General features: G+C 37.5%; 1 protein-coding gene across 4 annotated transcripts; it reads left to right on the top strand.

Annotated features, from left to right (window-relative positions):
- Positions 1-1,151: 1,151 nt before the first annotated feature.
- On the top strand, positions 1,152-15,591 carry hnrnpc (heterogeneous nuclear ribonucleoprotein C). Of its 4 annotated transcripts, none has more exons than XM_042511901.1 (10): positions 1,152-1,286; positions 3,916-3,949; positions 9,441-9,490; positions 10,235-10,482; positions 11,801-11,873; positions 12,485-12,532; positions 13,332-13,495; positions 13,578-13,691; positions 14,443-14,576; positions 14,703-15,591. In XM_042511901.1, exons 3-10 carry the CDS (start codon positions 9,486-9,488, stop codon positions 14,796-14,798), a joined length of 882 nt encoding a protein of 293 aa, XP_042367835.1. In that variant the 5' UTR covers positions 1,152-1,286; positions 3,916-3,949; positions 9,441-9,485; the 3' UTR covers positions 14,799-15,591. The 4 variants fall into 4 exon arrangements, with proteins under 4 accessions (XP_042367835.1, XP_042367837.1, XP_042367838.1 ...); XM_042511902.1 differs by lacking the exon at positions 1,152-1,286 and adding an exon at positions 1,807-1,936; XM_042511903.1 differs by lacking the exon at positions 3,916-3,949.
- The last annotated feature ends 234 nt before the right edge of the window (positions 15,592-15,825 follow it).

Here is a 15,825-nt window from a genome sequence, read left to right as displayed (position 1 = left end):
CAGTATTTTAGGACATTTCAAGAGTTTTAGATGAAATTCTAGAAATCCAGGGCCATTGTTGGGATTTTTGGGAATTTTTTAGGATTGTAGGACATTTCAACGATTTAAGGATGTTTCTAGAATTTTAGGAGATTTCTTGGATTTTAGGAGATTTCTTGGATTTTATGATATTTGTAGGATGTCAGGACATTTTTAGAATTTCAGAGACATTTCTGGGATTTTATGACATTTAATGTATTTTAGGACATTCAAAGGATGTCAGGACATTTGTATGATTTTAGGAAATTGGGGGATCCTCCACTGGAATTTTTTAAAAAAAACATATATATATATAAACAAGCTTTATTTTGATGCTGTTATGCACTCTGGCATACTAAAAGTACAAAAACAAATCCCAGTGTGAATCACTTTAGTCTTTAGTGAATTTGCAGACTGTAAGTTGAGTATCACCAAACTAGATCTTTAAACAACATAATTAAGAATAAAACTGAATTGAAAATAAAATGCACAAATCTTAATTACCAAAATATAAATACACATTAAACACACATCATGAGAGAAGTATTCTCATACTTCTCTCATGATGTTTTTTCCAATGTATATTTGGAAAAGCATTCTGCCAAAATAAAGCTTCAAAATATAGGCTAGTGGTAAAAAAAAAACAATTTTAGACTAAACTGTTTAGTTACATTATATTCTTCACTGTTATTTTCTATTAAGATGTTACTTTTATTACTACATTTTCATTCTTCTCTTCCTACATTGTATTACATAGTGTTCACTTTCCCCTGTTGGTTTCATAACACCACCTGCTGATCACGAGCGTCAATGCATGCGCTCGGACGCAGCTCGTGGACATCACATTTCGCTTGTAATTGTTCGTGTGTACAAAACAATAAAGCATCGAAATCAACTTTCTTTTTAAATGATAAAAAAACGACAACATGACACGAGCGCGTGGGCCTCGCGCTCGAACCGTGGGCCGTCTTTAAGCTCTTAAATCAATCGAGTACAAAATACGTGTGTCGTCATGCGTAAAGCCGGAGTGACGAGCGCATCCGCCAATCACCGAAGAGTATATCCACACAGCGCTGTTTGAGCGTCCAATCAGAAACTGAGACGCAGCAGTGGGCGGTGTCCTTCTTCTGTTGTGCGTTTGAGTCGACGCCATTTCGTGTCCACTGGTTTCAAGGTGATACAATCAGCCTGCAGAGCCGTTAACGGATCTTTACCTACTCAAGTAAAAACAGCGTTGAATTTTACTCATTTTTAGTGTTAAACTCCTGGTGAGTATTTTTAACCGAGAGATTTTTTCCCCCTATATTTTTTATTTTTTTTTCTCGACTTTGAACCTCTTTGGGACTTTTTGTTTTTATTTTTAATGCATTTTTCCTGGCTGGTATTCCTGAGACTGTGTTGGCTTTAGTGGCGTACATTTTGTGTTGGCATATTGAGCTGCGCAGACACTAGTTTTAAGTAGCTTTCCACGGCAGGATTTTTGCTTTTGTTTTTCGAATGAGACATTTCAAAACCTCCATTTTTCAGGGCTGCTGTGTTACGTCGTTGTTTATCTGAATGTGGTGATATTTTCGAGGAAAAAAAATATGGAAGATGGTTCCAGGCTTTTCTGGACTGTGTTCAAAGCGGGTCGCCCTTTTTCCGGAGACATGTTTTTAAGAGGTTTTTTAATCTCGTCCTGTGTTTTGCCTCCACCTGTAACTTGAATTGCAGTCGTTGCCGTTGTTTTTCCCTGTTTTCTTTGTGATTTTGGCTGTGCTGAGACGCTATATTTTCTGCAGCATTTCTCTCAGGAGTGATGTAATTTTTCAGGCAAGATGGTTTTTTTTCCTCAATGACAAGTGGGGGCGTTTTTTTTTCCAGGAACATTAACACCTGGGATTGCTGTAGCATTGGTGTGGCAGAAGTAATGCATTTGGTAATTCTGATATTAAGTTTATTTGCAGATTAAGAAGCTCATTCATTCAGTAGCAGTTTATTCTGAGCTGTGGAGCTGTTTAGACAATGGACATAGGCCTTAAGAGGGGCCCGCACTGAGCCGAAATCAGGCCTACACCTCTAAATTGCTTTTCTTTCTTTCATTTATCATTTTATAGCTTCATGGCTGATTCATTGTGCACATATTTTTGAAAAACTTGCTAAAAAAAAAACTGCCAAAAACAGGGTTGACTTGCAGTTGATGATTACTCTCTAAAACTGCAAAATCCCTGGTTTACCCCCTACTGTACCCTACCCCCCTTGGCCCCAAATGTGTCCTCAGAAAGTGTCCTTGAGCATGAGTCCCTCCAGGCCACAGGGGCGCTATTCTGCAGCTGTCCTCATTATTCTGGCCCCTGTGAGAAAAGCAAAGATTTGGGGGCCACTGATTTTTCTCACACAGATGTGGTGCAGATGCTGTATCTTCTTTGCGAGTTTGCATATCTGTAGACGTCCGAGCTCAAATACGCAGGTTAAGTTTTAAAGGCAAGTAGCCGTTCAGTAGATTAAAAGAAGAAAAAAATTTTAAAATCCATTCCATCCCCTTTTTTATTTTGTTTTTTTGCATGACTATTTGAATTCCCAGCTAAATTCGTCTTCATTGCTAGTTAACATTTGCTAATTAGCAAAGGAGACACTAATTTTGGCACCATGTTTATCTTTGTATGATAAATGATTTTTTTAAAAATAAAAAGTAAAATCAAATTAGCTTTTTACACATCACTATCTGAAACAGCTGTAGAGTTTAAGAAAAAACAAACCAGGATATTGATTACAATTAAAAATAGCATCAATTAAATAATTATCTTAAATATATGCTCCTCAAATAGCAATCAGGCATAGGTGTAGATATCAGGGGGGTGCGGGGTGCACGTGTCCCGTGAATATTGCTTTTGCATCCACCTGCACACCCATTCCTTAAAAAGTACTAGAGAACTTTTATTTTGACAAAATTAAAGAAACTAACTCCATACATTGTTGCAGAAAAGACACAAATTGATGCAAAAAAAGACCTGAATGGAAATTAAGTGTTGGATGCTTAAAATTATCTGTCAGCAACCCCAAACGCCTAATCCGGAAAAGGTTGCCGAAGACTTTTATTTTGACAAAACCAAAGAAATTTACGCAATAAATTGATGCAGAAAAGGCATAAATTAGCGTTTAAAAATTCACCAGAATGCACGAAATTAAGTGTTAGATGCCCCCAGGCTTCATATATATGTGTATGTGTGTGAGTGTGTGTCTCCCACCCTATAAAAAAGTGCAAGAGAATTTTTAATTTGACAATATTTAAGAAATAAACACCATCCATTGTTGCAGAAAAGCCACAAATGGATACAAAACAAATCACAGAAATGCAGTGAGTAAAGTGTATTTGGAAAAAAAGACATTTACAGCACAAATTGATGTTGAAAAGGTTAAATTAGTGCATAAAATCTCACCAGAATGCAGTAAAAAGTTTTGGATGCTCACATTTTCAATTATCTTTTCGTTTATCAAATTTTTTGTTGTTTTTTTCTTGTTGTGTGTGCATGTTTTCCTTTTTCATAATTTCAAGTTTGAATCACATGAAAAAAATGTAAAATTGAAAACAATCTTTTCATTAAGTTAATACTAAAACGACACATTTTTTCTGAAATGTGGTAAAAAAAAACCACCAAAATTGAATTGAACCCCAACAGAATTTGATTTGAGTGAATGTATTTTATTTTACCTTTAAACAGTGATTTCTTTTTATAGCGAAATGTGCTTTGGGACATTAAGGGCATTATTATTTGTCAACTTTTTAAATTTTTTTATTTTCTTTTAATCTTTTACTTTCAGTTTCCATACATTGCCCTCCCTGTTTGTGGTAATAACAGTTTCATTTTTACAATGCCCTCTTTTCTAATATTACGTTTTTGTTTCCCCCCTGTTTAGTTTTTGAAGCCTCTTTTTTGAGCAGCGGCAAATCGTAAGTTGGTCTCAACCTTTTTTTTTTCTCTCTTTTTTTTGATTTATTTTTCACCTCAACTTTTGCATCACTTTTTTTATACTCCACATCTGTTTTCACCCCTTTGTGACTCAGCCCATCTCTCCCCCTTTTTAATTCCTAGAACAAGTAGCATGTAGTGTTTTGTTTTTTGCCTTTTATTTTTTTTTTTGTGCTGTGAAAGTAGAAAATCAACAGCTTAAAATGCAACAGTTTGACACTTGAGCTGTTCCCACATGTTCTCAGTCGATGATAATCAAATGCATAATGCTCAGTGTTGATTATGAGCGGCCCCGTTTGGAGCTCATTTCTGAATAACACTCCCTCAGCTCCCTCCTGCATCCAGTTCTTGGATCGAGTGCTGGCACTTACAAAGGCAAAATCAGATTTTTGCTGCCTTTGCTGTGTAATTTTAATTTTTAAATTTTATTTTTAATTTTTTTTTTTTGAGTGTGCATGCCATTTTATGGAGTTAAATCAGGTTTCATGCCCCACACAGACACAAATATACCCGCTCTTGATAATAACACTGATGACATCATTATCACCCCCAATAGCAAGGTTACACCTCTTAAAATAAGCATGCCGAATATCACGAATTATTAACACATTCAGTGATCACTAATACTGAATGTATTTGATGATGTGTACCTATTTTTATTTTTTAAATTTAATATTTTCCCTCGAAACGGTTAAAAAAGTTGCATTTCTCACATCAGTTACACTGAGCCCTTTAAAACCCCTCAATCTCAAAGGTTAATATCGAGTTCCTAATTATTATCTCCTTCATTCGTATGCCCTAAATCTAAAAAGTCCACACACACACACACACAGACTACACTGCAGCTGGAGCATGAGTCCTGAGAGCTGCAGTGTCTTTCACAGTGGAAGCACAAACATTAAACACTCACCAATCATTTCTAGTCAAAATGAGACTTAAGATATTTAGTCATTTATATCTCCCAGAAGTCTCAGCTGCAGGCCACCGTGCAATGAAGCCCAAATGAGGCCGAGGATAGGAAAAGTTACCGCGGTTATGAACTGTAATGTCATGTTATATTTAATTTCACACTGCCATGAGTGGACTCTTTTAATATCAGGGGCCACAGGAAGCATTTAGCCCTTATTGAGGCATAAATAATTATGTTGAAAATACCAGTGGGACCTTTCTCTATAATGCAATCTGGTATTAAATCCCTGCAATAAACACCACCTCTGTGAAGCTTATGATTTTTAGATCATAGTGTGCTCAATGAATGAGCCGAAAATGAGTTAAAATCTCCAGGTTCCCTCGTCTTGAAGTCACTGGGTTTTTGGTTGAGATACCTGAAATAAGGTCTGTGGTTAACACTAACTTAGGAGACTTTCACACATAAAATGCATCAGTAAGCACCCCATTCGTGAGCTTTTACGTGTCAAAACCCTTTGAAACCAGGCCTGACATCACTTTTTTTGTGCTGCTTTCAGATGCTATTCTCAAATCTTTAACCCTCTGAACCTGAGCACGTTAGTGTAACTTCAAAGACGAGTGAAAAGGCAATGATAAAAAAAAAATACAAGGTACCACAAATTGCAAGAAATAAGTAGATTTTTTTTCTTTTTTCAAAGATGGGGAAAAAGAAAAAAAAATTGTAATTATTATAATTGCTTAAAATTGTGTTACAGAATTATTATAATTTTAAGCACTTTCTGAGTTTTGTTTTCCTTGTTTCTTTTACTTTCTTTTTCTTTCAAAGACGTGAGTGAAAAGGCAGTGAGCAACTTGATAAGAAATGTTCTACAAATTGCAAGAAAGTAGTAGATTTAGAAAAAAAGTAATTTCTTTTTTAGAATTATCACAATTTCTTTAAATTATGTTAGTTGTTATAATTTTTAAGCACCTTTTCCGAGTCTTCTTTGCCTTTCTTTTTTACTTTCTTTTCACTGATTTTCATGTCATTTTTTTACTTTTAACTTATTTCTTGCACATTTTTGGGTAATTTCTTCTTTTGTTGCTGTTGTTTTCTCATGTTTTTGAAAGAAGGTTTCAAAGGGTTGAAAAAGGCGGTTGCTAAACTGCCTGTGGAGAAAGACCCAGGATGTCATCACGGACCACGCGGCTTTTCAGCCTCAATGTTGTGGCAACATTAAAAGTGTAGTTAGTTTAAAGCCCAACATTAGCTTCTTAGGGTGGCACTTCTTGCTGAGCAAAACCTGTATTCACAAACGTTTGTGTTGCCACAGAACTTATTTCCTGCAATAATCCAAAATCAAATGAAAAAATCCCATAGGCTTTTTGAGGAATGAACCAGAGTAATGCTAACTTTTGTGTTGGCCTACAGAAGAAATCAGATCATCCTGGAGGACTCTGAGATCACCCTTTGATGGACTGTTGGCCTTGTATTGTTGCAAGAGAAAAGTCCCAAAATAGTGCACCACAGGAAGATGAAAAAACCCCAAATAAAAACAGGACTTGTGTGGATAATAACTGGCAAAATGACACAAAAGATATTTAATGGATATTGACTAAAGATGATGTTAAATCAACATTTCTAACTGCCAAAAACAAACAAAAAACGAAGTGTCACCATTTTCAATCTACGGGGTCATTACAGGTAATTTTTTTTTTCCCAATTTCAGAAGAAATAATTCAGAAATTTGCAAGATATTTAAAAACTAAAAAAAAACAAACAAAAAAAACACTGCAAATTATAACAAAAAATAGAAACAAATAAACTGGAAATGACCTAAAAAATATGCTTGGAAATTATAATTATTTTGTAATAATAAATAAATAAGTAATAAATCCCTGGCTTTTTTAAAAACTATTTTTTTAACTTCCTTGTTTAAACATTTTTTTTTTAAATTTAACCTTTATTTAAAGATGGAAGGCCATTTAGAGCAGACTCTCTTTTACAATGACACCCAAAACAAAAAATAAAACAGTACAAACACATTACAAAATACATGTGAAACACAAGAAGTGAGGTAGACATTAAAGTGCACATTAAAAACAAACATATGCATTAGGCACGTGTTTTTGCATCAACACATACATTCACTGTGCTTTAATTCAGTCAACAGGGTTTTAAATCGATTCAAAGGGATTAATGTGTCTAATTTTCTAATTTTTTTTAATTCTTTTTTTTTCTTGCCAATTTGCTGTTTTTTTTACCATGTTTTTGAGAAAAATGTGCTCAGGGTTCATAGGTTTAAATACTTCCGAATGGCGCCTGAATGCACCACAACAAAGGTGATGATGATCCAGAAAAACTAGTTCTCCAATAAATGTTTTTACCCATAGTCTGATTGGTTGTACTCGACATTAGTCTCTACATGAAATAATCACATGCTTGTATTTAAACCCTGGATATTCACCCTTGAACCCCCAACATGCCGCAAAGATTTAGGAACACTTGCAGAGCAACATGTGACCCCCCCCCCCCCCCAACACCCCCCGGGTTGTAGACACCCTGTCAGCTCGCCAAGCAGATAGAAATATCCCGGCCAAATCATGTAGAGGAGAGCATTAAGCTTTGGCCAGACAGCCTGCTGCAAACCATGTAATCCCCTGCTAGCAGCCGCCGGCCAGAGAGGGAGCGGCTGCTGCTGCCGGCTTCCAGTTTAGCCCGGCTGGCAGCAGCGCCACGCGTTGGCAGGTGAGATATGGCTTTGTGATGGCTGAAGTGGTTGATGATAACATGAACGGCTGGCAGGGTGGACAGGGAATTAGCAAAAAAACAAGATTGGCACAAAAAGTCACACATGATGCTGAAATATGAGCATCTTTAAATAACAAAATAACAGGAACATCTGTCAGTAAAACCCTCGAGCAGATATTTTATCTCTAAAGTTGCATTATTGTCATTTTATCATAATGTAGTTTTATCAAGTAAATATCAAATAAAAGTCTCTTGCGGACATTGCGGGTCTACTTCTCAGGAATTCTTTGTCTCTGTGTTTTTGCACACGTGTTCGTGATTATCTGAGGCTTCCTCTCCGCAATGTTACATAATTTTGCAGCGTGTGCAACTAATGCGACAGCAGCAACAATCTGGCCTCTTTCTGCCCGCAGTAAAGCTGACATACTTTACGCTGCTGATTGTGTGCACACTATTGTGACGTGCTTTTTATGCAGAGCTGCAGACTGTGAAGTCTCTGAAAGCATGATAATATTTGACAAACACAAAACAAAAAAAAACAAAACAAATCCCCCTAATTTTTTTATCGATTAAAATGTGTCTTAGCCATGATTTCTATGGAGCCTCTAAAGTCCCCAAAGATGATTTTATTTTATCGTGTGTGTGTCCACAAGTTATTTTGTGGAAATAAGTCATTGTCTTGCGCAAACAAGTCGTGTTTTGGGAACAAGTTAATTATCTTGCAGGAAGAATTTATCTTGTCTTTAAGTCATCCCTTGGGAACCAGATATTTTGTATTTTTTTTTATAAATAATATCTCGTGGGAACAAGTCATCTTGCCTGTTTTGTAGGAAAAACTTTTTGTTTTTATTTTGCACGAGTTAACTAATACTTTTTCTTTTTCATTTTTACTGTAACTAATAAAATTTGTATTTTTTCATTTTCCTTTATAATGATCTTTTGGGAACAATTCATTATCTTGCATGCTCAATTGATATCTTGTTTGAACAGCTTATTAACCTCTTTAAAAAAGTGTTAATTATCTTGTACACAAAACATAATAATTTTGTGCATGCAAGTTATTTATCGTGTTCCAAAAATGTAGTTTCTTGTGCTCACAAGATAATAACTTCTCTTTTATTTTGTGGGTACAAGATTATTATTTTATAAATAATGTGTAACAATTATTAAAATATAACAATTATAATAATTATAATTAACAATAGTGCGTACGATAAGAACTTGTTCCCACAAAATAATTATCTTGTTCCCACATGATAAAAAAACATGACTTTTGGACACTTTAAGGGCTCCGTAGCTTCCCCTTTATTTTTCGCCTACCTGTAAACCCTCACTGACAGCAACTTAAAGAAAGTCAAGGGGATCAGTAGAAAAAGTGTATCGTCACACAAGCTGTTGTTAAATATTGACGCGAGCTTCCTGTTGTGCCATGATGTCGGATGTTATGAAATGTTGCCGAATAAAAAGTTATGAGCTTCACTAAAGTGGTGTTTACTGCAGGACGCCGCTTACTTCCCCCACTCTCTGTAGAGATGTAGAACAAAGAAGTTATCATTTATATACACTTTAAGTAGGTAACCTCACAATTTAATGCAATATCTTGTTTTGTCATAACAACCAAACATTTATCCCACAGGTTTTTTGTTTTTTTTTTGGTTTTTCGGCCTCAATTTTTTCACAAACATCTTACCTCCTGAAAAGCCCCCTCCTCCCTTTCCAAAAAAAAAAAAAAAAACCCAAAACAAACTTTTTTTGGAGGTGTAGTAGATGTCTGCCCACACTCACTGACTCCATCTCTCATACGTCCTCGACGACCCTCTTCTCTCCAACAGACTCAGACAGGCAGGCAGACCTCCACCGACCCGATCACAGACACAATGGAGTGAGTGCTGGCTGCTTCATGACCCGATCACAATGTATTCTGCTGTCTGATTTCCAATTTTAGAGCCCCCCTTTTGAAAGTGCAAACACACTGAAAGTGTGTGTGCGTGTGTATGAAAGTCCTCCTCTTTGCAGAAATCCACCTGTACGGTAGGAGGTAGAAAGTAGCACCTTGAATTTGCAATGTGCACGTAAATGATTATGATGCATTTTTGTTAATTTAAAGATGTCAGTAAATGAGCATGAAAGGTGTCATTATTGCTTAAAATGATAAGTCATTTAATAATATGATCTATATAAAGTTAATTAACAACAACTTTAATTATTAGTGACATAAGTCATTCACAATTAGAAAGCTGTGAGGAATTTTCTCTGTTTTTCATGAATGTACATTTGATATAGTTTTGTTTGGTCGTGCAAAACATGCAGTTTAAAACTGTCAACTTTGGCCCGACATAATTGTTGTGGGCATTTTCTAACAACGGTTGCAACCCTCTGCAACTTTGACCCGCTTTAAGCCCACTTTTTAAAGATTAGACACATTGTGAAGGCTTAGGCAGCGTGGTTAAAGCCCCACTTTTAAAATCCTTTAAAACTCATAATGTCAAAAATCAAAATTTTCTTGAGATAATTTCAAATCATAGTGCAAGAGAAAAACAAATTGATATCTCTCTCTTCTCCTTTTCTTTACCCACTTTTCGCCTCTCTCCCTCCTGTGTCGTTGGTCGTCGTCCTCCACCGCCAGCCTCATGGCCAGCAGCAACGTGACCAACAAGACTGACCCTCGCTCCCTCAATTCCCGCGTCTTCATCGGCAACCTCAACACCCTTCTGGTCACCAAGGCCGACGTGGAGGCCATCTTCTCCAAGTATGGCAAGGTCGTCGGCTGCTCTGTCCACAAGGGCTACGCCTTCGTGCAGTACGCCAATGAGAGGAACGCCCGGGCTGCCGTGGCCGGCGAGGACGGCCGCATGATCGTGGGACAGGTGTTAGGTGAGGTGGAGGGGGGGGATGGGGTAGTATCGAACATTATTTTCGATACTACAGGGAAATCTGGCATACTGCCGGCATAAAATTCAATATTTTTTCAGGTAAATATACCAATGCTATAACACGACAACAACAGCTTTTCTTTTAGAGCAGCAGAATGAGCGTAGAAAACTAACAAGACGAGAGAGCGAGAAAGCAAAGCTGCTTCCGGTGTATTGATACTGCGGAAAATAAGTATTTAAAATGTTTCAAATATTTGATATGTATCGTTAATTCAGTGTTTTTTTACATGAGCACTGAACCTCAAAATCAGTGCTGAACTCCCTCTCTAAAAACAAAAGTTACAGTTGTTCAAACAATTCTGCTTTCATTTAAAAGAAGGAACAACTATTCTGTAATATGATAAGCCGTATATTTGTTTTGAGAAAGTTTGGTGGGACAGATAATGCTGAATAAAAAAAATAAATAAATAATACAATTTTCTCACAAATCTTGCATAACAAAACTTCATCACAGTGGCTCTCAAACTTTTTTAATGATATACCCCCTTTGAAAAACTTCCAGTCAAATGACCTCAGCCTAGTGCGAAACCTTTTTGGTAGAAAAAAAAAGCCTTTAAAAAAGAGTGAGAAAAAAAGTGTGTGATTTACAAAATAACAAGTTCCTGAAAAACACTAAAATGCAACATTTCAAATGTTTTGCATCCATCACAAAATTTATGGCAAACCAATCCTTCGTCATCATACAGTAGCACGAAGAAGCCTTGTAGTTGCATTGAACTGATTCTTTTTGTTAAGTTGCATTTACAATTAAATGACATATAATAAAAGATAAGACAAAATAAGATCATGTTTAAATTAACATGTAAAACTGGCTGCCTGGCCCAAACCTCCAAGGAAACAATAATAGAGGACTCCAGGAAGTAATTGTTGCAGCCTTGTACTAGAATTTTACTATCCCATGCAAAACAGCCATTTAAAAACAGCACTGAAAGGGAGATTTTAATGAGAGATGTTTTCAAATATCGCTTGTAAAAAAATAATCCTTTAAAGTAGATACAGAGAAACAGCTGTTTCTTAGTCTAAATGTTCTGACCTGTCTGGTGCTCATCACAGGTCAGAATAAATGTGAGTAATTATTTGCAAATACCACCTGGTTGGGGGTAAAACCTGCGTTAGTCCTCCAAAATTAAATACCATGAGGTGAAGGGAAGAAGTGATAATTGAAATTTCACACTTAACGTTCACAGCGCGTGTCTGGCTCTTTCTCCCACTCCTGGAGACTCTAACACCTCCTCGACTCTGTGTTTTTCCTCCTTCAGACATCAACCTGGCAGGCGAGCCGAAACCTCACAGATCGAAAACAGTGAAGCGTTCTGCAGGAGACATGTACAGGTGTGTACGCACTTTATTATACAACAACAACACGGCAAATCCAGTGATTCTGCGCTCTGACAGGCTTCAAAGCACACGTCAGAAAGTATTACTTCGTGTCATAGATGAGTGCCTTTTGCTGCAGCTATCCTCCGCTTCAAATGATTTTTTTTAATCAATACGCTTTACAGACAGGACGTTCGACATGAGTTACCAAAGTACAATTACAATTAAAAATACATTGAATGAATAAACAACAGATCACATGAAAAAAACAATATTAGAAAAATAAGTAAGGAAACTAGTAAAGAAAATAGAATTAGATAGTTAGATATACATATCTTATATGTCTCATTTATGTGTACCTATAAATACATGTTTTGCATGTATGTGTGTGTACATTATAGATCTTTTAAGTAATCAGTGTTTGTTTGAGGTCATTAAAGAAACAATTAACACCAACCTACTGATACAAATTCATAGGATCAAGGTATAAAACGAAGAAAAAAACAACTAAAACCTATGGACTAAAGTAAATAAAAAGGTTGTGAGCTGTGAGGAGATGAATTCCTGCTGTGTTGTGTTGGCTGTGACATGCACTGACATATCTCGTATCCTCTGTCTCTCCACAGTCCATCTCTTGATTTGGACTATGACTTTCAGAGAGATTATTATGACAGGTAAGCTGTCTATTCTTTATATTTATGAGTTTCACTGCCAATGTTTGTTACTCATGTGCCTGTTGTCTGTTGTTGCCGAAGCCCTTGTTGTCCACAGTGCACAATATCCTGAATTTGATGGTTTATTATTATGATGCCTCCACATCGTCCCAACCATTCTCGTGAACGCAATATCTTAAGAATACCTTAAGGGAATTTCTTTACATTTGACACAAATATTCACTTGGACTCAACAATGAGCTGATTAGAATTTGGTTTTTAAAGGTCAAGGTCACCGTGACCTTCCATCTGTCTTATTTTCATGGACACAGTATCTTAAGGTGGCCTTGAGGGAGTTTCCTCAAATTTGTCTCAAATGTCCACTTGGACTCAAGAATGAGCTGATTAGAAACTGGCGGTCGGAAATCAAAGGTCAAGGTCACAGTGACCTCATAAAAAATGTATTTAGCCATAAGTCCTTAACCTTGGGTGTCCACCTTGAAACTGTGCTGATTGTATAGATCTTCTGTGCTGCCGAGATTATTATTTTTATTATTATTATTGCCATAATCAAGCCACTTTATCAATAGGCTAATAATAGCTTTGGGCATCAGAAACTCATGTGCAATGCATCCTGGTACATGTAGTGAATGCTGGCATGGATTTTGCAAGCATGGAAATTAACTTTCTCTTTCATGCACTGAGGAATTTCTTGCTTCAGTTGACTAAATTTACCATCAGCACTGTATGCTCATAAAAAGAATTTCCACATTAGACTTTGACAGTGATACATACCACTTTTTGCACCTGTGTATCTCAGGATGTACTCCTACCAGCCCTCCCGGGTGCCTCCACCCCCTCCGCCCCTTTCCCGTGCGGTCATCCCCTCAAAGCGTCCAAGGGTCAGTGTGAGCGGAGGTGGAAGCCGACGAACCAAAACTAGCTTCTCCTCCTCCAAGACCAGCCAGAGGACCTCCCGCACAAGTAGGAACCGTTGATTACATCGTCCTGTGCTGCTCCGTCACATTGATGTAATACTAAGTTTTAACTGCATTTCCTCCCTCAGTGAAGGTAGATGATCTGCAGACCATCAAGAGGGAGCTCACGCAGATCAAACACAAGGTGGACTACCTGCTGGAGAGCCTAGAGCGCATGGAAAAGGACCACAACAAGAAGTCAGGTGGGCCTCAATGAGTTGATAGTGACCCATGTTTATACCAGTGTGAAAAACAGAAAGTTAAAGCTGGGGTAGGTAGAAATCTGGAAAAGGGGGGCGCCCAGTAGGTCACCCGGTAGAGTGAGCGCCCAGTGTACAAAGGCTATGTCCTCACTGCCTCAGCCACAGGTTCGATATTGTTGTGGCGTGGCCCTTTGCCGCTTGTCATCCCATCTCTCTCCCTTTCACTCTGAAAAAAGAAAGAAAAAAAGATAAGAAATCTATATGAGGAATTTTGAAAATACTTCCCCAAAAAGCCTATGGGATTTTTCCATTTGATTTTGTATCATTGCAGAAAATAAGCTATGTGGTAAATACATAGAAATCTTCTCGAATAAACACCTCTTTTCACGCTACATTTGTGAAGATTATTTTGCTGAACAACACGTGTAAGTATCGTAAACATTTGTTCACCACAGAGCTTATTTTCTGCAGAGATTCAAAATTCAATGGAAAAATCCCATAGACTTTTTAACGAGGGAACCAGGGCGACATTAGCTTCTGGGTTGGCCTACAGAAAAACGTCATACTTGGGGCACTCTATTACAATATGCTCAAATTATATATTATGGGATTTTTGCTCAATAAAGCCACAATAAAGTGCCTATCCCTGCTTTAAATCAGGAGAACCTTTTGAAAATCAGCTCTGTAGTTACAAAAGAGTTTCCTCGCTTTGCTGATCACATTTTTGCTGTGCCTCCCTCCATGTACCCAGAGATGAAGGGCTCTAAACCAGAACCAGGTGAGGTGTCTCCCCTCAACTCTTCCACCTCCAGCAAGAAAGATGACCTGAAAGGGGGGCTGAACGACTCGGAGGAGGAGGGAGATCTGCTGGAGGACGAAGACGAGGTGAGGAGTTGATGAATTTAATGATCTTCGTTAGATCGTTGAGGGATGACGGAGCCAGGGCGAGAGCTAAGGACACGTGCATGTGATTAATAAAGTATCTTTTGTCCACTTTTCCCTCCTGTGCAGGTGAAAAGCAGAGGGAGAGAGGAGGAAGAAGAGGAGGAAGGCGAGCAGGAGGAAGGAGAGGACATCGGCGACAGCGCCAATGGAGACGAGTCCTAAACACTACACAGGAAAACACATACACAGCACAAAATCGTGTATGATTGCATCTCCACACCAGACTTGTACACAGTGGCCATGTGCTCATATCTGCTGAACTGACTGGACATTTATATACAGTGTATTGTAGATATTGCTTTCTCATACACATACACAACTTCAAAAATGTATCAAGTGTTTTCCAATTTTCTTTCAATACCGTTGTTCGATTTTTCCTACTTTTTTTCTGACGTTCTTTTATTTGACTTTTTTACGGACATTTTATGCGATTGGGTAAATACAAACTTAGATGTGTTACATTTGCACAGTTCAGTTGAGGAAAAAATGTAACATTGTATGTTTGAACTCAGGGCTATAGGCCACTCCAGTACGAGTTTATGTTGTTTTTAGATGACTGTGTTGACTTGATGCCAAACAAATTAAAGTAATTGGTGGCTGAAAATGTTTAAAATTCAAAATATATTCTTGATCCAGCAGCTGTACAGCTACCTCTAAGCCAGCAGGTGGCAGTGCATCATAAAAACTGGTTACACACGACACCACAACTTACTCTTCACCCTCTGCTTGTCAGATAACAACATGAGCATGTACAAAAACCTCACACCCGTAAACCGTTCAAACGAAATCCCCATCGCTCTGAAAATAGTTTTCCTTGTTGCTGAGGTGTTGGGACCTTAATTGATCTCGACTTGTGTAATGCAGTGCTACTCCATGTTTGTCTTGTTTCTGTTGATGTTTTGATTATCATTCGACTGCACTGGTGAAAGTAAATAAACATGTTTTCCAAGTTGGATCCTGTTTGAGGTTTTGTTAAATCGCATGGATGCATTCAGGTGCAGTGTGAGGCTGTGAGTCGTTCCCGTGTGAGTACAGTGGAGCTTTATAAATGATGGATGGAAAACAGAGAGTGTGAGTTGTGCAATAGAGTATGAGTGGACTGAGACAAAAAATCTAGCTTGACCAGTAATTTCTCATTCACCTTTAGATTTAATCATGCAGGTGTGGTTTTGCTTCTATTTACGCAGGT

Source organism: Plectropomus leopardus, chromosome 23 (genome assembly GCF_008729295.1).
Source record: "Plectropomus leopardus isolate mb chromosome 23, YSFRI_Pleo_2.0, whole genome shotgun sequence".
NCBI lineage: Eukaryota > Metazoa > Chordata > Actinopteri > Perciformes > Serranidae > Plectropomus > Plectropomus leopardus.
Note: the sequence above shows the minus strand (reverse complement) of the source record. Positions and strands in the feature narration are given on the sequence as shown.